Source organism: Salarias fasciatus, chromosome 23 (assembly GCF_902148845.1).
Source record: "Salarias fasciatus chromosome 23, fSalaFa1.1, whole genome shotgun sequence".
In the NCBI taxonomy this organism is placed as follows: Eukaryota; Metazoa; Chordata; class Actinopteri; order Blenniiformes; family Blenniidae; genus Salarias; species Salarias fasciatus.
Window position 1 is genome coordinate 36,296,406 of NC_043766.1, and position 21,021 is coordinate 36,317,426.

General features: G+C 45.2%; 3 protein-coding genes across 4 annotated transcripts in view; all 3 read left to right on the plus strand.

Annotated features, from left to right (window-relative positions):
- LOC115382198 (NACHT, LRR and PYD domains-containing protein 3-like) overlaps positions 1-6,691 on the plus strand; it is a gene marked incomplete at its 3' end in the record, with an annotated part of 406,576 nt that extends 399,885 nt beyond the window's left edge. The window contains exons 6-7 of the mRNA XM_030083892.1: positions 4,959-5,132; positions 6,640-6,691. Of these exons, the coding sequence (XP_029939752.1) occupies positions 4,959-5,132; positions 6,640-6,691 (226 nt within the window). The remainder of the gene's footprint in view (positions 1-4,958; positions 5,133-6,639) is intronic.
- Positions 1-21,021, plus strand: part of LOC115382176 (NACHT, LRR and PYD domains-containing protein 3-like) — a 1,518,151-nt gene that overhangs the window by 446,954 nt on the left and 1,050,176 nt on the right. The gene's annotated exons all lie outside the window — the stretch shown is intronic.
- The window catches only part of LOC115382227 (stonustoxin subunit beta-like), a 28,102-nt gene continuing 21,318 nt past the window's right edge, over positions 14,238-21,021 (plus strand). Inside the window, exons 1-2 of one of the 2 annotated variants that reach the window (XM_030083935.1) lie at positions 14,248-14,417; positions 20,137-20,503. In XM_030083935.1, the coding sequence (XP_029939795.1) occupies positions 20,224-20,503 (280 nt within the window). In that variant the 5' untranslated portion in view covers positions 14,248-14,417; positions 20,137-20,223. Of the gene's footprint in view, positions 14,418-20,136; positions 20,504-21,021 lie in introns of both variants that reach the window. The other variant, XM_030083934.1, reaches the window with a different exon arrangement.

Below are 21,021 nucleotides of genomic sequence, written 5' to 3' on the forward strand. Positions count from 1 at the left end.
TAGAGGTGTCATCTGGATGTTGCTCCAGCAGCACACTGTTCAATCTGCTGGTCCTGTTTCACATTGCTGTTGGTCATTTGACCCTTTAGAGACATGACCGCTGACTTCTGCTTCTCAGAAGACACCTTTACAGCTTCTCTTCTTTCCCCGTCTTCTCCTTCATTACAGAGTCACACAGCTCTTTGCCTCTTTGACATATTCTGAATGCTTCTTATGCAGCTGTAGATTTTTCAAAAATCTTCTACAGTCCATGAAATCTTTGCTTCTGCTGCTGCAAAGTTATTCAGAAGTTGAATGTCAGTTTTTTTTTTTTTTATTGTATCTTCAAGTTGTACCTCTCATCCTGCTCAACTGCGGAGGATTCCAGGATTTACATGAATCTGATGTCTTCTCTAGACATGTCCGTGTCAACTGATTCCCTCCTCTTGAAGTCATGGTTGTACTGACTGTTCAATATGTTTTCAAGTGTTGTCAAAGAAATCCTGTTGACAGCAACAAAAGGAAACTAAAGGACCATTAATGACCCACCCAACACTGTTCTTATAGCGTACGGGCCGTCTCCACAGCTGTTGGCAATCTCCTGTGGTTCCAATAACTTGGGAGTGTTGGTACCCATCGACAAGTCAACATCAACATTTATGTTGTGGAGGTGTTGCTTGGATAAATAAGGCCATCTTTGTAAGTCAGCAGTGGTGGGGATTTTAAATATAGTGACTGCATTTTCTTCTGTGTGATGAGCTCTGACCTCTGTCAAAGGATAGATATAATTTGCTTCAAGCTCCGACACTTCCAGCTCGACCAATGCGTTGGATGGAACCTCTCTTTCTTGTCCCACGGTTTTCAGTATGAAATGAGTCTTTGTTCCTGTCATCTTCAACCTTTGCACGAGATGTTCGGAACAAAATGTTGCTCTACTGCCAGGGTCCAAAAAGGCATAAACGATCTAATTTCCTTTTGTAGACTTAACTTGTACTGGAATGATGGAAAGTAAGCATCGGTCCTTTCCAGCCCCTGTATGACCTGTGGAGAAACTTGAAGTTTAGTCCCTGGTGACCCACTTGTTTGTCCACACTGCCCGTTCAGTTTCTGGATGTGAAGCAGAGTCGGATGCTGTTGATCACACACCTCACTCTCGGTTTATATGACCAGAGCACAGACATCAAAACAAACTCCTTTTCCCTTTCGGAAGTGGATCTTTTCCCTGTGTTTCTTCCTAAACTGTTGACATTTCTCCAACCAATGAGCATCAGAACAGTAGAGACAACTCAAGATCTCCTTTTTCTTTATATTTGTCACCATTTTCTCATCCACAGCCTCCATAGATGTTATTGTAGTAGCAAAAAGTACTGCCTTTTAATTTCAACTTTGACTGTGGTTTCAAATTGAGATTCTTCACACCAACTGTGGTTGTTGATGGACATTCCAGATCCCCAAAGATTGGGTCAGACAGAATCTTTACATCCATCCATCCATCCATCCATCCATCCATCCATCCATCCATCCATCCATTTTCCATCGCTTATCCGGGACCAAGTCATGGGGGCAGCAGTCTTAGCCAGGATGCCCAGACTTCCTGTCCCCAGACACTTCCTCCAGTTCTTCCGGGAAGATTCCAAGGCGTTCCCAGGCCAGCCGCGAGACATAGTCTCTCCAGCGTGTCCTAGGTCTTCCCCGGGGTGTCCTCCCGGTGGGACATGCCCGGAACACCTCCCTAGGGAGGTGTCCAGGAGGCATCCTAAACAGATGCCCGAGCCAATTCAGCTGGCCCCTCTCGATGTGGAGGAGTAGCAGCTCTACTCCGAGCTCCTCCCTGGTGATTGAGCTCCTCACTCTGTCTCTAAGGGAGCGCCCAGCCACTCTACGGAGGAAGCTCATTTCAGTCGCTTGTATCCGGGATCTTGTCCTTTCGGTCATGACCCAAAGCTCATGACCATAGGTGAGGGTGGGAATGTCGACTGACCGGTAAATCGAGAGCTTCGCCTTTTGGCTCAGCTCCTTCTTCATCACAACGGACCGATACAACGACTGCATCACTGCAGCCGCTGCACCGATCCACCTGTCAATCCCACCTTCATCCGTCCCTCACTTGTGAACAAGACTCCAAGATACTTAAACTCCTCCACCTGGGCTAGGGTCTCTCCACCGACCTGGAGGGGGCAAGCCACCCTCTTCCAGTCAAGGACCATGACCTCGGATTTGGAGATGCTGATCCTCATCCCTGTCACTTCACACTTGGCTGCGAACCGCCCCAGTGCATGCTGTCGGTCTGGGTTCGATGGAACCAACAGGACAACATCATGTACAAAAAGCAAAGATGAAATCCTGTGGTTCCAGAACCGGATCCCCTCCGGCCCCTGGCTGCACCTAGAAATTCTGTCCATAAAAATGATAAACAGAACTGGTGACAAAGGGCAGCCCTGCCCGAGTCCAACATGCACCGGGAACAGGTCCGACTTACTGCTGGCAATGCGGACCAGGCTTTTGCATCGGTCATATAGAGACCAGACAGCCCTTAACAAGGGGCGCCGGACTCCGTATTCCCGGAGCACCCCCCACAAGGCACCACGAGGGGCACGGTCAAATGCCCTCTCCAAATCCACAAAACACACGTGGACTGGTTGGGAAAACGAACCCTCAAGCACCCTATGGAGAGTATAGAGCTGGTCCAGTGTTCCATGACCAGGACGAATACCGCATTGTTCCTCCTGGAGCCGAGATTCGAGAATCTTTAGATGTCTTTCCAAAAAAGCAATCACATTCCAGAAATGAGCTCTGTCATTTGTGGCCTCCAAAATGTCATGTGCATTGCATCTCCGCTGATCCCTGAGCTTGAGCTTACAGCAGGGTTGTCAAACTCCAGTTCTCGAGGGCCGCAGCCCTGCATATTTTCCATGTGTCCCTGCTTCAACACAGCTGATTGTAATGATGCTTGTTATCAGCCTTTCTGCTGGATTTGGCCATGAATCTTCATGGGATTCAGGTGTGTGGAAGCAGGGAGAACATGGAAAACATTCAGGGCTGCGGCCCTCCAGGAATGCAGTTTGACAGGACCCCTGGCTTACTCTTGAGATATTAGAATACTGGCAGACAGCAGCACCATCTACAGCAGCTGGTTATACAGTCTTATGTCAGCAGGAGTAAAGCGCCTGCAGCACCTCTCTTTGGGAGAAGAAGCCTGGCAGTGATGGACTTCTCAGGACTCTTACGGCCAAATTCCACTGCATGTGTGTCTGCTCCGCCTTCCGCAGCAAATTTGTTGCTATTTAAATCAATCAGAACCATTCCACAGCCTCCGTTCGGCTCAGTCGCTGGTCCAATGCTCCGCTCTGTCACATCCTAAATATAGACTAAGTCCATTTACTGATCTGTCAGAGAGTTGATGGATCAAGTGCCACAGATGAAATCATACCAAACAGGAAAAACTGCAGCAACATCCAGATTTTCTAAATAAAACCCAGTGTCTATCTAGAATGTTTACGATATTTTAAGACATTCAATTGATAGTGAAATAAAAGTTTAGAAATATAATTGTATGTAATGTGTAATGCACTTACTACACAATTTTTTTTGTACAATAATCCCAAATAGACAATTTTCAAAATCTACTGTATGATTATTTGTGTACCCCATAATTGAGAAATGTTCTTTTACTTTGAATGCCCTCACAGGGCTCTCATCATATTGCATTGATTTCATTAACACTCAGAAGCGCAACAATGAATGAGGAGACACTCATTTTGGAAGCAAAAAGCCAGAACATACTTTATGATCCTTTCTACAAAGACACCAACAGAAAAAAGGGGAGAGTATGAGGGGGAATAGTAACAGCTTTACAAGAGAATAGTGAGTCAAATTAACTTAGGGCTCTTCCACACCAGCCCTGTAAAATATGGATTTTAGACCAAATCAGGAATTTCTGGGAAAATCCTCATTTATGCATGTTTGAAAGCTTCTCTGAACTCAGATCCAGATGTTTGAGGTGAACCCTGGAGCCCCCAGATCACCCGGTCTCGATGCAGAGCAAAGCGGAGCATCAGAGTATTCAATAGCTGCAGTGAGAGGACGTCATGTGGAGCTCAATGCATTTGAATTGTAGAACAAACAAAACCAACAGCACGAGTCAGAAGAAGCAGACAAGCAAAGAAAGAGTGACAAACTGTCTGGTGGGAAGACATGGAGTGGTTAGGAAGTGCAGACGCTCAACAATAGATATTATAAATCACAATTGTTTGTGGTTAGACGTTAGACGTTAGCCGCTAACCGCGAGCCGACTGCTGGGGCAGGACTTCCGGTTTCGATCTCCACCAATCAGATGAACCGGATTTCTTCTTCTGTCTGTGTGATCCATGTTCATTTCAGCTGACAGCGCCCCAAACGAGCATGTGCTGTAAATGCATGACATTGTCCGTGTGTTCAGCCCATCATTGGTCAACTCTCAAGAGAGCAGTGTGGACACAAGCTGAACCAAGTGAGAGTGTGAATATTGTCACCCCCCCCCCACCAACACAGGAGAGCCGAGTCCCAGACTTCCCTAGAATGAAAGCAGCCTTACATACTTGTAATAAGTGTGGATTACTATTACTGTACTGGCTCAGGGTACTCTTATTTTTAGACTTAAGTTGCACTGCAAAACTTTAGATAATAAGAGGCCAACCCATCATAAACATAGTGATATTACATGACCTCATACATCTAGTGCATACTCTCCTGGGTTTCCGTGGATCGTTGGAATGCAGTGGATGGATGCAGTGGCCGTTAAGTTTAGCATGCAAAGTGGAGGTGGACCAGGGAGAACTCGAGCAGAGCGTATACACATGCAGTAGAATTTGGGACTTATAGTCAATTGCAGAGGGTGGGAGGAGTTGTCCATGATCAATGACAGCTTTGTCATCTTTCTCCTGTCACCCACCCCCTCCCATGAAAAACACTGATCTGGTTTTCATTTTTGGTTCCTTCAGGTTGGACCGCTGTGGTCTGTCAGAGAGAAGCTGTGGAGCTCTGTTCTCAGTTCTCAGCTCTTGGTCCTCCAATTTGACACATCTGGACCTGAGTAACAACGAGCTGCAGGATTCAGGAGTGAAGATTCTGTCAGATGCCGTGAAGGATCCACACTGCTCGCTGAAGAATCTCAGGTTCTATTATTACCATTTGATCAAATCTGTCCATCACTCTCGATTCTCCTCATCACATCAGTAGAAGATCTTGTAATATGTGAAGGACATTGTAGTGGAACATTGTAGGCTACTTTTATTTTTTTACACTTCTATACACTCAATTCACTGTATTTGTGATGTTCCAAGTCAGACATGTAGAACTGAGTCCATGACAAACATTGATGTAGTTTTCATTGTTGCTTCTTCTTCAGGTTGAGCTACTGTGATCTGTCAGAGAGAAGCTGTGGAGCTCTGTCCTCAGTTTTCAGCTCTCAGTCCTCCAGTCTGACACATCTGGACCTGAGTAACAACGACCTGCAGGATTCAGGAGTGAAGCGTCTGTCTCTTGGACTGGAGAGTCCTCACTGTAAACTGGAAGCTCTCAGGTCAGGATCCAGCTGCTGCTTGATCATGTGGAGGATCTTCCTTCTTCCTTCTTGACTTGATGCAGCCATGTTTGTGTCTCCAGTCTGTCAGGGTGTCTGGTCTCAGAGGAAGGCTGTGCTTCTCTGGTCTCAGCTGTGAGATCCAAGTCTTCAAAACTGAAAGAGCTGGACCTGAGCTACAACCATCCGGGAGACTCAGGAGTGAATCTTCTGTCGGTTGCCGTAAAGGATCCATACTGCTCACTGAAGAATCTCAGGTTCTAACATGATCATTGAATCTGTCGATCACTCTCAGTTCTCCTCATCACATCTGCAGAACATTTTCTAAAATGTCTGAAGGACATTGCAGTCGAACATTGCAGGCTAATTTTATTTTTTTCACTTCTATACACTCAACTCACTGTGTTTGTGATGCTCCAAGTCAGATACCGTATTGGCCTGAATATAGGACGACTGGTTATACGAAGACCCCTATTTTTCAAATATAATTTTGTGAGAATGAAAATATGTTGAAGACAATAAGGTTACACATAAAAAAAAACTTTATTATTGTGCAATTATTCTCGGAAAACTCAAAACAGAGATAATATTTCATGTGATTTAAGATCAAGAAAAATTACTGAAGTATTAAATAAAAAAAATATATTCTTTCTCAAAATCTGAGGCTATGACTCAGCGAATAAGCAACAAATAAGTACCCTCAAAGATTCAACAACTGCATTAATGATGTAAATAACTTTATAACCATCAAATTCAAGTTCTATTCAATTTCAATTCAGTGTAATATATATTGACCGCTTGGCAGTTGTTTGTTGTCTCTGCTGCATTGATTACTATCAGTTTAAAGTTGGCATCGAAACTTCGCCTCTGTTGTTTGTTAGCGTGTCTAGCGCTCGAGCCCCTTTGTTCCAAATGGTCCCATTCCTCCATTTTTTATCAGATCACTGTGCTCCACAGTCTAGTCCTTGATTACAGTACAAACCCATTTTGGAGAATACAATTTCGGGAAAAAACCTTGCCTTATATTTGGGCCAATACGGTATGTAGAACTGAGTCCATGACAAACACTGATGTGGTTTTCATTGTTGCTTCTTCTTCAGGCTGAGCTGCTGTGGTCTGTCAGAGAGAAGCTGTGGAGCTCTGTCCTCAGTTCTCAGCTCTCAGTCCTCCAGTCTGACACATCTGGACCTGAGTAACAACGACCTGCAGGATTCAGGAGTGGAGCGTCTGTCTCTTGGACTGGAGAGTCCTCACTGTAAACTGGAAGCTCTCAGGTCAGGATCCAGCTGCTGCTTGATCATGTGGAGGATCTTCCTTCTTCCTTCTTGACTTGATGCAGCCATGTTTGTGTCTCCAGTCTGTCAGGGTGTCTGGTGTCAGAGGAAGGCTGTGCTTCTCTGGTCTCAGCTGTAAGATCCAAGTCTTCAAAACTGAAAGAGCTGGACCTGAGCTCCAACCATCCAGGAGACTCAGGAGTGAAGGAGCTGTCAGCGGCAGTGGAGGATCCACACTGCTCCCTGGAGATTCTCAGGTATGGACACACAGCAGGAGCTCCTCATGGAGACTGAGATGTTCTTCACAATGTCTCCAGTTGATGATCAGACTGGTTGGAAAGACTCTTGGATGAGAAGCCTGTTTAATGTTGAACAGCATTTATCAATAGATGAAACACTGCTCACTAGCTCCATCATAAGATGGAGAAAATATATTTTATAGTGTCAATGTCCTGGACCTCTTCAGATTAGGAAAGGAACTTATATATATATAAAAAAAACCTCAATAATAAAATACAAACTTCTCTGTCATTCACTAGAAGCTTGGGTGTTGATCAATGGCATGTGCTCTCCCCCCTCCCCACTCTGTTTAGGGACAAGACAATAATGCCCTCAGTCCTCCTTTTCGTCCTCGCCTTAGAACCACTGACAGAACACTTCAGAAACAGTCAGGATATTCACAGTGCTAGTTTAGTCAAGACCTTCCAGAAGATAGTGTTATATGCTGATGACATTTGACTTTTTCTTTCGAACCCTGAGGTCTCAGTCCTGGACTCTCTCTCCAGTATGAACACAGTTGGATCAATGTCTTGGCTCCACAGCAAATCTGAGCTTCTGCTCCTGGAAAGTTCTGGCAGCATGTCCTGTTATTGTCAGTGGTTGTTCATGAGAGCAGTGGCAGAGGGGCAGAAACTGTGCTGGTTCTGGTCCTGGTGACCCAACCCATCATTCAAGAGGGGAGAGTTTGAAAGAGTTGGTGACCAGGGTGGGAGGGGTCGGCCACCATCTTATGTGCAAGTCTCAGGATCCTGGATTTGTCGAGGTCATGGAGGGAAGGCAGACTGGAGCCAATGACCTTTTCTGCAGAGCAGATGACTCTCTGCAGTCTGTCCTTGTCTCTGGAATCTCTGCAGTCGGTCCTTTACTCTGGCCATGGCGAACCAGACGGTGATGGAGGAGATGAGAATGGACTCCATGATGGAAGAGTAGAACTGTACCATCATCTTCACCGGCAGGCTGAACAACTTCAGCTGCTGCAGGAAGTTCATCCTCTGCTGGGCTTTTTTGATGAGGGAGCTGATGTACAGATGGAGGTCCTAGTGATGATGGAACACAGGAAGCTGAAGGACTCCACAGCAGACACGTTTACATGCGCCCCGTATAATTGGTTTATAGGGCCCAGCTGATTGTAAATGTGTCATGTAAACAATCGAGTGGATCCGCTTCACTCGGAGCGGATTGTATTTCGGAGCCGATTGTATGAGGTGGTGCACACCGATCGATTTTTTTAATAAAAACCCTGAGAGAAAAAATACTGGAGAGGAGAGATGGAAGCAAATCGCGCAACAGCGAGTTGTTCAAAGGGCTCCGTAGCAGAATACGAGCGATCACCCCACCAGTGTTGTGGATTAACTGGTTCCCGTGTTCACGAATGACGGTGGAATTCTGTGTAAACACATGCTGATTACAGCAGTTGTTAAAGTAAGACTCACAAAAGACTTAAAACTTATACACTCACTGTAACTGTCGATAACCGACGTTCGCCAGAACGACTACAAGTTTCAGTCATCTGTTGGTCACAAGTTAACATGGCCACCAGTTAATTCGAAACATCGGCATGCGGAGCAGAGCACACACCGAGATGTGCTGCTCAGCGGGACGGTTCTCCGGCCAGGGGAGCGCCGCTCCTTGATCAGCGTATCATGGAGATGTTGGGACAGTATTTGAGCAGATATCAGCAGATAGAAACACTCTGCTCGGCGCTGAGGACTGCTGCTGCAGAGCTAAAGACCTGAAAATTCCTCGAGAGACTTTGTGCGCATGTCACAGGACGCTGTATAATCCGCTTCAGGGTCCTTGTAAATGAGGATTCATCGTGGATCGCTTGGTATGCCGTTCATGTATAGCGACATGCACATTTAACACGACTGTTTACAATCGGATTGAAAAAACACTATGTAATCTGGGCCAGTGTCCACTGGGGAGTCTCTCAGGGTGATGGGGAACATACCATATATATTTTATCTTGTCGAGATGTCACCATGAAGAAAATCAAAGAAGGATGTTTCAGATCTGGAAAGGACTCATTCATGATGTACTGAACACATTAAAAAACCCAGAACATGAAAAATTACTTCACAACTACTTGAGAATGAGAAGGTTTCACCCAACTTAATTTGAGATTGTGAGACGACCGCTCTCCCCACTGAACCACAGTCGCCCCATTGATTTGGATTGTGGCAACCACAGTAAACATGCATTTACAAAAGCATCATATTGGTCCATTGGTCCACTGATGAGAGGATTAAGAACTTAAACATTTTACCTTTAATGTACATTTAGAGTAGAATGTGTGATCAATTTGCAATTAATCGAGAGGTAACTGCAGATTTTTTGGATGTATCAATTTTTTTGAGTATTTTAATCAATGGACAGCATTAATTTAGAGGCATATCATTTTTTGTTTTCTTTTTTTTTCTCCTTCCTCTCACGTTTTCAAAAATATTTCAGCTGAAGAAAGCTTTTGACAATTGACCAAAGACAGTTCTGGTTAAAGGTCAAAGGTCAAAGCCCCCCCCCCCCCCCCCCCCCCCCCCCCCCCCCCCCCTCCCTTCAGCATGAACTGGAGTCTCTCCAGACAACTTTAGGAGCTATACTTCATGTTAAACAGCAGTCAGGACTCACATTGGAGAGAAAACCCTTCAAACTGTCTCTCTCTCTGCAGGGTGGACCATGGTGGACAGCAGAGGCTCAAACCTGATCTGAGGAAGTGTAAGTTGGACTCATCACTGTCCGTTTGTCTTTCAATCAAAGCTTTGGATTCATTCAAACATCACTGACAAGAGAAGCCTGACAAAAAGTGTCCTCATCAAACTTTTCTCTTTTTCTCTCCATCAGATTTCTCTCAACTTCAACTGGATGAAAACTCAATTGGCAGATTCCTCAAACTGTCCAACAACAACAGGAAGGTGACACTTGTGGAGGAATGGCAGCCGCATCCTGATCATCCTCACAGATTTGATTACTGGAAACAGCTGCTGTGTAGAAATGATCTGAGTGGTCGATGTTACTGGGAGGTCGAGTGGAGCGGAGATGTTTCTATATCAGTGAGTTACAGAGGAATCAAAAGGAAAGGAGTCAGTGAGGAGTGTAGGTTTGGAGGGAATCAGCAGTCCTGGAGTCTGGAGTGTCATCATGTAGGTTACTCTGTCTGGCACAATAACAAAGCAACATCCCTCTCCTCCTCCTCCTCCTCATCCTCCTCCAGGTCTGGTAGAGTAGCAGTGTATGTGGACTGTCCGGCTGGCTCTCTGTCCTTCTTCAGAGTCTCTTCTGACTCTCTGATCCTCCTCTACACCTTCAACACCACATTCACTCAACGTCTATGTGCTGGATTTGGACTCTGGTCCTCTGGTTCTTCAGTGAGTCTGTGTCCTCTGCAAAAAAAAACTCAAGACCTCCCACAATCGGGAGGTCTTGAGTTCGATTCCTGTCTCCCCCTGTCTGCATGTCAAAGGGTCCTTGGGCAAGACACTGAACCCTGAATTGCCCCCAGTGTTGTACGTCGCTTTGGACAACAATGTCTGCTAAATAAAATGGTAAAAATTGTACATACATGCTGTATACATGCTGTGTTACTGTTTCTTCTGGCTGACCTGCCCTCCTATACTCCCTTCTCACTATTCATCTCCTTGGAACTAAGAATCAAATCAGGTGTTCAGAAATTACCTACTAATATAACAGTTATTTTACTGCTTGTTTTACTGAGCATCACTGATTTAAAGAATTTCACAGCATTCCACATACCTGCCTGCCTTTTGTGGGATACAGTCAGCATAAACAGGTGTATAACAAAGAAAGGCGGTGTTCAATTCACACCAGGTGTCAAATTCGGAAATGATCGTTGCCCGGCAGGTGTTGCTGCCCGGAAGTGAAAATGGTTTTGACCACCGTCGTCATCATGAATGATGTGTGTTCTGTGATTTGGAGTTTGTAAAGAGCAAAATAAATGGACTTGTTTCAAATCCGCAAATGATTGCCTCAGTGTCATCATTCAGACCATTCTGTAAATTCTTAAAACAAATGACAACCTGCAAGAAAAAAAAGCTCAAATCATAATGACCAGCAGGTGGCGGTAATGTAACCAACGGGATGCAAGCTGCACTAAAATATCACAGAAGAAGAAGAAGAGAAGCACAACAACAAACACAGCACTGACTGACAGTGCTGCGGTGCTGCGTCTTCATACTGGAGACGGAGCAGAGTCGGACCGGAGCCAGTGAGCCCGGCGTGAGGATGGTTGTAACCCAGCTTGCCCGGCAGCCAGCGTTGTAGACATTTTTACTCGTCAGTTCATAATGTCCATAGATTTTGTTTTAGTTTTTGTTGTTATTACTCTTTTTTTTCCCCCTTGTCCTGTTCGGCAGTTGGGGCGTGCAATATTGTATGATTGTAGCCTTTTACTATCCAAACAGATTTTAATGTTAGCAGCAGGACGAGACTGAATCTCCTCCTGCTGCTGCCTTTATTTAAAGCTGGCATCCGGCATGGCTGCCGGACAGGACCGGGACGGAAATGCTCAGAGAGTGAGAGACCGAAAGAGATAAAGACAAAGACAGGGAAAACGGGGGGGGGGCACAACCTATGTACAAATTCACAATGCAAAACAGTGTTGTCGACGCACCACACGCAACCAAGAACAATCCAAAACCCCAATCTGGACAACACCAAAACAGAGCCGACAACCAACACAAAAACTGACAGTACTATAACAGGTACATATAAATTTCCCCGGAAATGGGGGCGCAGAAGACCCCATTGCCCCCTCCCCCCCGGCTCGTGAGTGTTGATGGAGTATATGTTGTTTGCGATTAAAATTGAGGGACAGTAACCACACCGTGCAACGAGTGAGGCCAAACGAGCAGTCCCATCTACCTGAACAGCCCCACCCCCGACACAGCGCGCCCAGACCCCCCAACGTGTGTGTTTTTATGTATTTGGTCGTGTTAGATGACTAAGTGCAATTAAGACTGAGAGGCGAGCCACTGAAGGGTGCAGTGATTGGGGCCACTTAGATGGCCCCCTCCACCACACCCTACCTGATAAGCCCGCCTCCCAAAGCCCTACGTGTGTGTGCATGAGAGCGGGGGGAGGTGGGGGGGGTCCGGGGATGCCGTAGCACCCCCGTCACCCAGGAGCCCCCGGATGAAGGACAGGACCAGGAGCGCAACCCCCCCCCCCAGGACCAGGGCGGACAGAGCCACCGACCCAAGAAGCACACACCCATCATGCATCAAGAGGAGTGAAGGTGAGGACAGACAGGGGCAGCGGAAGGACCCAGACCCAGGGCCCACCGCTCCCAGGCCCACCGGGCCCCCCCCCACAGGGCACCACACTCTCTCCTCACATACATACCTCCAATCGCCCACACATATACACCCACACATACAGACATGCATACATACTTACAGATACACACCCACACACACATACATACATGCTCACAGATACATACCCACACATACCAAGCCCAAGTCACTTTAGGCAGCTCCTCCGTCATGAGGTTCAGGGATTTACGAATTTCTTGCATCTCACTCTCCATCTCTGCTTTGCCGACTTTCTTCTTCGGTGGCATCGCCAAGCTTTCCTGTACTTCGTTTGTCAGTCTCCCCGTGCGTATTACAAGAAAAGTATCTTTTTACCGGCACGAAACTCAGCGGTCTTACTGGGCCCAGCCATCTTGGTTGCCCAGATTATGTTGCGTAGATTATGTATCGTAGAGTAATCTATTATATTAATTAATCTGCGCATGTTAGTGGATGAATGCCTACCTTTAATGAACCCTGTTTGGTCAGGATGTATTATGAGAGGGGTTATCTTTTCTATTCTCCTGGATAGGGCTTTGCTGATTATTTTGACATCTACATTTATTAATGAAATAGGACGATAACTGGACGGAAGTGTGGGGTCTTTCCCTGGTTTAAGTATTAAAGTTATTTTGGCTAAGTTCATATTTGAGGGTACTGTTCGTTTATTTTTTATGTTTTATTTGATTTATTTTTACATGTTAGATATTGACAACACCATAAAACCTCCACTGGTTAAAAAGTTATAAAAACTTTGAGTAGTTTCTGAGAAGAGTACTTTCTACTCTCACTGAAGCTTTTATAACTTCAGGAATTTTTTACTCATAGATGAGAACAACTTCTGCGATGTCACAGAACGAGAACCTGAGTAGAAATCCTCAGGTCTCTTTCCTCCTCTGGTTTGACCACAGAGACTTGTTGCCTCCTCAGCCTCCCTCTGCTCTTCAGCTCAGTGGCTCCGCCTCCTACTGAGGAAGCTGACGCCGCCTCATTTGCATGCTGACAGTGATTGGCTGCTGAGCTGGAGGAGGGGGAGTGCTCTGTGGTCCTGCACACAGGAGAGGAAGAGATGGAACCTCTCATCTGAGTCTTTTCCAGGGTGTTTGTTTAGGAGGGAGTTGACCTCAGTGGAGAGCCCGCTCTGTCTGACACACACACACACACACACACACACACACACACACACACACACACACACACACACACACACACACACACACACACACAGTGCTGTGTTGAAGGCAGTGGTCAGAGCAGTGTGTTTCTGCAGAGGTTGATATCTGGGCTGGTTTTCTGGAGGGGCGGCTTCATTATCATTATCTTTATCAGGAAACAGGAAATAGAAGTTTTAGGACAAAATTAATTTCTGTATAATTTAACAGATTGTGTGCTACTATTGTGTGTGTCTGCATGTGTGTTTGTGTTGTTTTGTGTGTGTATGTCTGTCATTATGAGTATGCATGCATGTGTCTATCTGTAAGTGTGTGTGTGTGTGTGTGTCTGCATGTGTGTTTGTGTTGTTTTGTGTGTGTGTGTGTGTGTGTATGTGTGTGTAGAGGTAGATGTTTGGAGGAGTTGAGGAGGTGAAGAGCTCAGGGGTCAAAGATCACTCTCCTCCTGCAGCAGAGACGTCATCCTGAAGGGAGACACTGGAATGCGGGGTGGCGGGGGGGTGGGTGGGGGGGGGGGGGGGGGGGGGGGTTTGCAGGATTCTGTTTGCTGACGAAAGAGTTCTTCTTGGGAGTCCAGTGATCTCAGAGCACACTAACAGAAACTCCGCCCCCCCCGCTTCCTGTTCTCTCTGCCAGATCTCCTCCCTCCACCCTCTGCAGGACACGTGACTTCCCTAAAAGATAAGAAAAACGTTTCCTCATGTTTCTGCCGAGTGTTTGTCAGAGCGGAATGTGAAGAACGGAGACGGACTGAAGCAGCTTCTTCTCTCTGCAGCTTCTGGAAAAGTATGAGAAGATTTGAAGGGATTTGAGAAGCTTCCAGAACAGAGACGAAAACTTTTCAAAGGTACACACACACACATACACACACACACACACACACACACACACACACTTTTGTCTTTCTATTCTCGTGGGGACCTTCCCATTCATGTCTAACTCCTAACCCTGACCCTTACCCTAACCCTAACCCACACCAAAACAAAGCCTAACCCTAAAGAAATGTTTTTGCACTTTTACTTTTTTTCAGTAACAACAACATGGTCAAGAAAACACTGTTTCCCTCATGGGGACCCAAAAAATGTCTCCACGAGGCACATCGTGCCGGAATGTCCTATCCTTGTGGGGACATTTGGTCCCCACAAGGATGGAAAAACATACACACACACACACACACACACACACACACACACACACACACACACACACACACACACAGACATACAGACACACACACACCGGTACAGGTATGTGTTTACGCCGTGTTCCGTGTTCCTCAGTACTCACATAGTGCTTTCATGGTTTTAACATAAGTTTTCACAGCAGTTGAGATCTGGGCTGGTTTTTATGTAGATGCTCAAGTTCTATATTGTGTTTAACAAGAAACAGATAAATGTTTCAGTGAGTGTGAGTTTGTGAGGGTGAGACGGCGTCCTCACATCAAGCAGAGACAGTTTTATCAGTGAACACAGCTGAACCGTGTCCACGTCTGAGGAAACACTGGACAGTTTTGACCTGGTTGACGCGAGGACTCTTGGTCGAGTTTTCTCCCAATTAAAATCAACAACCTGCCTTTCAGATCCCAACCCCATACCACTTTTTAAATCACTTTATGGATTCCTTGAGGAACACATTTTAAATATCGTGAATTGCTCTCTTCAGACGGGTGTCTTCCCCACTGCCTTTCAAACGGCCGCGGTGAAGCCCCTTCTGAAGAAGAGCAGTTTAGACCCCAATGTTCTTAATAACTACAGACCAGGATCCAACTTACCATTTTTAAGTAAAGTTTTAGAAAGACTGGTTTTGGACCAAGTCAATGACTTTTTAATGACAAATAACATTTTACAAAGATGTCAATCTGGTTTTAGAGTGAACCACAGTACCGAGACGGCCCTTTTAAAGATTTTAAATTAGATCAGGTGGAATTTGGACAATAAACTACCCACAGTGTTGGTTATGCTGGACCTGAGTGCCGCTTTTGACAAAGTAGACCACCACATTTTAATAAATAGATTGAGTCACCTGGTGGACCTCTCTGTTCCTGTTCTTAACTGGTTCAGTTCTTATCTCACAGATCGATGTTTTTATGTAAGTTTGGATACTTGTTCCTCAGGAACCCATGAAATTAGGTGTGGGGTTCCCCAAGGTTCAATTCTAGGTCCCATACTTTTTAATCTCTACATGCTTCCACTTGGGGACATCATCAGGAGACGCGGCATCAGTTTCCATGGTTACGCTGACGACACTCAGCTGTACATGGCCGTGTCTCCTGATGACTCAGGGCCAATAGAAACCCTTTTTAACTGTATTTCAGACTTCAAGTCATGGATGGGGGTGAATTTCCTACAGCTCAACCAGGACAAGACTGAGGTTTTAGTTATCAGTCCCGAAGGCCAGAGGGAGAGACTTACCAAAACTACAAAATTTTAAACCAGCACAATCATTTAAGAACCTGGGTGTGATTTTTCACTCTGAGTTCAATTTTATTCCACACATTAAAAACATAACTAAGATTGGATTTTACCATCTTAAGAATATAGCCAGCGTCCGCCCGTTTCTCTCTCAGGCCAGTACAGAGGTGCTAATGCATGCCTTTATCTCCTGTAGATTAGATTACTATCATACAGGGGTCGGCAAGTGGTGAACGATCATGTCCGCCAGATGATTTTAAGAATCGGAAGCAGCTGCTTCACGGAGGCAGTAACTCCGTCCATTAACCGGTCAATGTCCATCTCCTCCTAAACTGCCTTGAATACCTGTGAAACACCTTGAAACCCTCTGATTCAGTGAACAACCTGAGCTACGCACCTCCATGCAGCACCGTGCTGAGTTCAGGGACACTTCGTAAAAGCATCCTGCTGCTAGGCGTCTCAGTCAGCTGTTAGCTTAGCTGTTAGCCACTGACGAACTAGCTGGCTTTGAACGATTCCTTCGTGCTCCAACATCAGTCAACGGGACGCGAACTCAACTTCTGAGATGGTGGAAAGAAGATTTAATGCTGAGCGTCTCGGATAGAACAGGAAAAGTTGTTACTGACGGACGGTTCAGGTCTGAGAGGAAGTATCAGCGGCGGCTTGGTAGGTTAAATTTCTGATTTAGCGTGGCTGGTTAATGTTCTACTATTGTTTTCTCATCATCTTGATTTTCAGTGATCATCAGGAGTGAAGCTGCAGCTGTGAGGCGTTCAGGTTCCTCAGGCTCTTTTCAGATCAGAGGTCTGGTCAAACATCTGTAAACACTCACATACGGCACTTCGTGAAGCAGCCACCTGTAACAAATACAAGCTACTTTTCGAAACCACGAAATTTCTGACATCTTTGTTTTAACGTTTAGGATTGGATAAAAATAATCTTCGATTTAGTGTGCACGCATTTATTGGGACAATAAAGTTTATCTTATCTTATCTTATCTTATCTTATCTTATCTTATCTTATCTTATCTTATCTTATTCAGACAGTTCTCATCGTGCTGTGTTTCCACACTGGATGAATGGATTACAGTTCACATGAAACAGCTGACAGCAAGAAACTGTCTGGCAGCTGTTGAACCTTCACTGCTGTTGTTATGAGGATGAGGACTCGTGGATGAGGTTAGAGCAAATCAGATCAGATTATATGAGTCTTTATCCATCCCACAAGTGAGAAACTGTAGATATTCCATCAGATATAAGTGTTGTCACTAGATACATGAAGTTCTGTGAAGAACTGCACAGCTTCAGCTGAGAGAGTTGAGAGTTGTGTGAATTGTACGTCTGGTTTGGTTTGTGGTGAGAAGCAGAAGTGAGACCAGGTTGAAGTTAGGGATGTTGCGGTATCCCGGTATTACGATAATCGTGGTATTTAAAAATGAAATTTCAATATCGTGTTCAAAATGCGCACATGATAATATCGCATAGAGGATCTCGTGCCACTTGAAAGTGGCAGTGAAGTGTATTTTCTAAATCCGCTCCTGTTCTTCCGCCCTGCTTCGTCTCCCTCCTGCAGCACCCCAACCCCTCCCCCTCCTCTCACATATAAACACAGCAAGAGCAGCGGTAACCAGCCAGTGTGTCATAGAGATAAGCTAAACATTGTGTCCACAAATTTTTCGGTGGGTCTGTGTGTTTTTGCTTTTAATAGATCAACATTGAAATCTCCACATACGTATATGTCCTTATGAATGCAATTTGTAAATAATGTGTCTATTTATTCAGTAAATATTGCCATATCTGCACCCGGTGTTCTATACATACAGGATATAAGAATATTTTTGTTTCCTTTTTCTACATTTATTTCCACAGTAATGCATTCAGAAACTTGGTCAATTGCCATTGTCATTTTATGAACTAATTGTGCATCGAAATTGTTATGTATATAAAGTGCCACCCCTCCACCAGACTTTTGATTTCTATTTTGAGTAAACATGTGATAATCATCAAATTCGAAGTTTCCAGATCCATTTTCTTTTATCCATGTTTCTGATAATGCAGTTACATTAAATTCTATTTGGAATTTATTTAAATACTCTTTAATGTATTCAAAATTTGCATATAAGCTTCGACAGTTTAAATGAATTATAGACATGCCCTTAAGTTCAAGTGTCGTTACCTCATTGTCATCATAATACCTACGCTTATAGTCAATGTCATTGTAAAAATGCAAGTCAGGGTCCACGTTGTTTAAAGTATCGGTTGCTTTGTATTCCTCAAATGAAAATGTCTCCAGTTGTGTTCTTTGATCATTTTCATCCTCAGTGTCTGATGAGGATGAACAGTGTCTGTCATATTAGTTTATCAGTGCCATTTTTTACCTTGTCATGCTGTATACTTTTCTAGTTCCTTTACGTCTTTTATCCAGATGGCTTTTGCTTGTTCAGGAGTTCCATTGAGTTTGATGAACATCTTACACGTCGCCTGGATCTTGTTCTGTCTCCGCAGTAGTCGAGCAAACTTGGCAATGTCAGCATTTTTCTTCGTCAGATGTTCATTGATATAGACGTTAGTTCCCTTTAACTTCCTTCCTTGCTTTAGGAGAGTATGTTTTTGTTTCCTGTTTGCAAATCTCAGGATGACAGCTGGTTGGAGCTGCCGATCTCTGTGAGGCAGCGGATGGCATGCCTCTATGTCTCGATTGTCCAGAGTGATCCCTTTACTCTCCATAAAGTGGATCACCTGTTGCTCCACAGACTCCAGATCTTTTTCACTTGGTTCTCTATCCAATTCAACGGCCCTTGCGTAGGAGCGTGGCTTGATATCCAGTCCAGTTATTATCAAGTCAATCATTCTTGTATATTGTTCCAGATCCTCCAAACGGTTTTCCAAAAATAATAATTTTTTGTCTTTTTCTTCGTTTTGTTTCTTTAATTCCTTAATTTCAAGTGCAAGATCCAGTAAAGTTTGTTGTTGAGCCGCCATTCTCCCCACCTCCGAAGTTAGCGAGGTCAGCAGCTTCTTTATTTCTTCGAGTTCCTCCTCCATCACAGCGCTGCCTTTCTTTGGCCCCATGCTCACTCATCGGTTTGAGTTTACGTTTATCTGGTCACTTCGAGCTCAGCATCTGTCTCTCGCCGTGATCAGCTGCGAGGACGCAGGCACAGGGGCTTCGCTGTCAGCTGTTAGCTGTTAGCTCAGGTAACTCACCGGCTCGCCTCCGGTTACCAGAAAGTCCAATCTCCAACAGAACATTCAGGTAACCAAGTCCACAGGTAGAAAGTGAATAATGATTAAAGATCAGCTTGATCACAACCTCTGAGAAGGTCAGAAGCAGGCCAGAGAGGCTCTCAGGCCCCAGACAACCGGGAGCCATCCGAGAACCCAGATCCGAGCCGCTCCCCCAGGCAGATGTCCACGCACCGGTCCAGAAGGGGGCAGAGGAAAGCCCCGACTGGGAACCCCGGCACTCTACGGGGCTCCAGGGAACTAAGACCGGCAGGCGCCAGCTCCTCCGGGCACTGGACGCCCGCGGGAGGCAGAGCCATGAGCCCAAGAGCCAAACCCCCCCACTCCACTCAGGCAGAGGGCCATGACCATACCCAGGCCGGTTCTGGGCCTGGCCGTCCCAGGCCAGCACTCCAGCCACGTACCCCGAGATCCAGGGTATCAAAACCCCCTAAAATCCTCCCATCCCCCTCCACTCCACCCCACCCACTCCTCCAGAGAAAACACCCATTAAATGCCAGGGGTGAGCGTGCATGAGCTCATACTGCTTATGTGTGCGTGCACGTCATTGTTTACAGCACTCAGTATTGCTCAAACTTTCCATCGCAGAAGTTCCTAGAGATTTCCACAATGTCAGACTCAGTAAGCAATAATATATGTGGCTGGCTGGCACAGCTGATGCCTTCTATACACCTTTAAAGAAGGATTCTTTGGTACTTCCACTCTAAATTTCAAGAACATTTGACAAACAAAGCCCCTGGTCTTCTATTCTGACGCCTGGTCTCTGTCTCCTGGTCTGAACTCAATATGACTAAAAGCTAAAGTCAGTGGTAGTTCCAGATAAAATAAAATGATCGATGATAAAATTGAACCTGAAACAACAGACTGACTGAGACAGAGCTCATGAATGTACTCGTTTTGTGTTTTTCAGAATCCAGCACTGGACTGTGGTCTTCCCAGGGACTCTGAAAACAGACAAAGCTTAGTGAGATAAATCAGACTCTTCAAAAGGTCAAAGATGAGCTCAGACCCAGAAATCCTCGTGGGAATGCTGGATCATTTGGTAGATGAAGACTTTGGAAGGTTCCAGTGGTATCTGTGGCAAGATGTAGCCCTTGAAGGATTCAGACCAATCCCAAAGAGTAAACTGAAGAAATTGGACAGGAAAGACACAGTGGATGAGATGTACCAGACCTACAGCGACCGCACTCTTGAAGTCACTAAAACAGTTTTGGAGAAAATGAACATGAAGGGTGTATGGGAGAAACACTTCAAAAAAAACATCTCAGAACCTGAAGGTAAGTCCTGGAAACTTTAAAACCTGATGCTGTCAGAACTTACAGTGTGAAACGGAGATGAATCATTACAGGCACCACTGCAATGACAAACTGTCCTCCGCTTTTACACTGTTTGATCTTTTTGTTTATCTCTTGTTAGTATTTTATTTGGTAAAATGAGACGTGACCACAGTTTCTCTCTCTCGAGCATATATGTACTCACCCACACACAACAAATGATCAAATAATAAATAATATATATGAACATAAAGTTGAGAACAGGTGAACCTGATGAGAAAAACATTAGATCTGAATAAAACTAAATGAATCAGTTAAAAGCTTTGTCTTGAGCCTGCTCTTGAAAACCTGAACATCCTTTGTGGCCCTGAGGTCCTCCTGAAGACAGTTCCAAACACCTTGCCATGGGTGAGCATGTTCTATATGTCAGAACTAGTAGTAGCCGGGTGCTGGAGGAACACAAAGGCTGTGATGGATCACAGGGTAAAAGCAATTCTGAAAGATTGGAGGGCCAAGACACA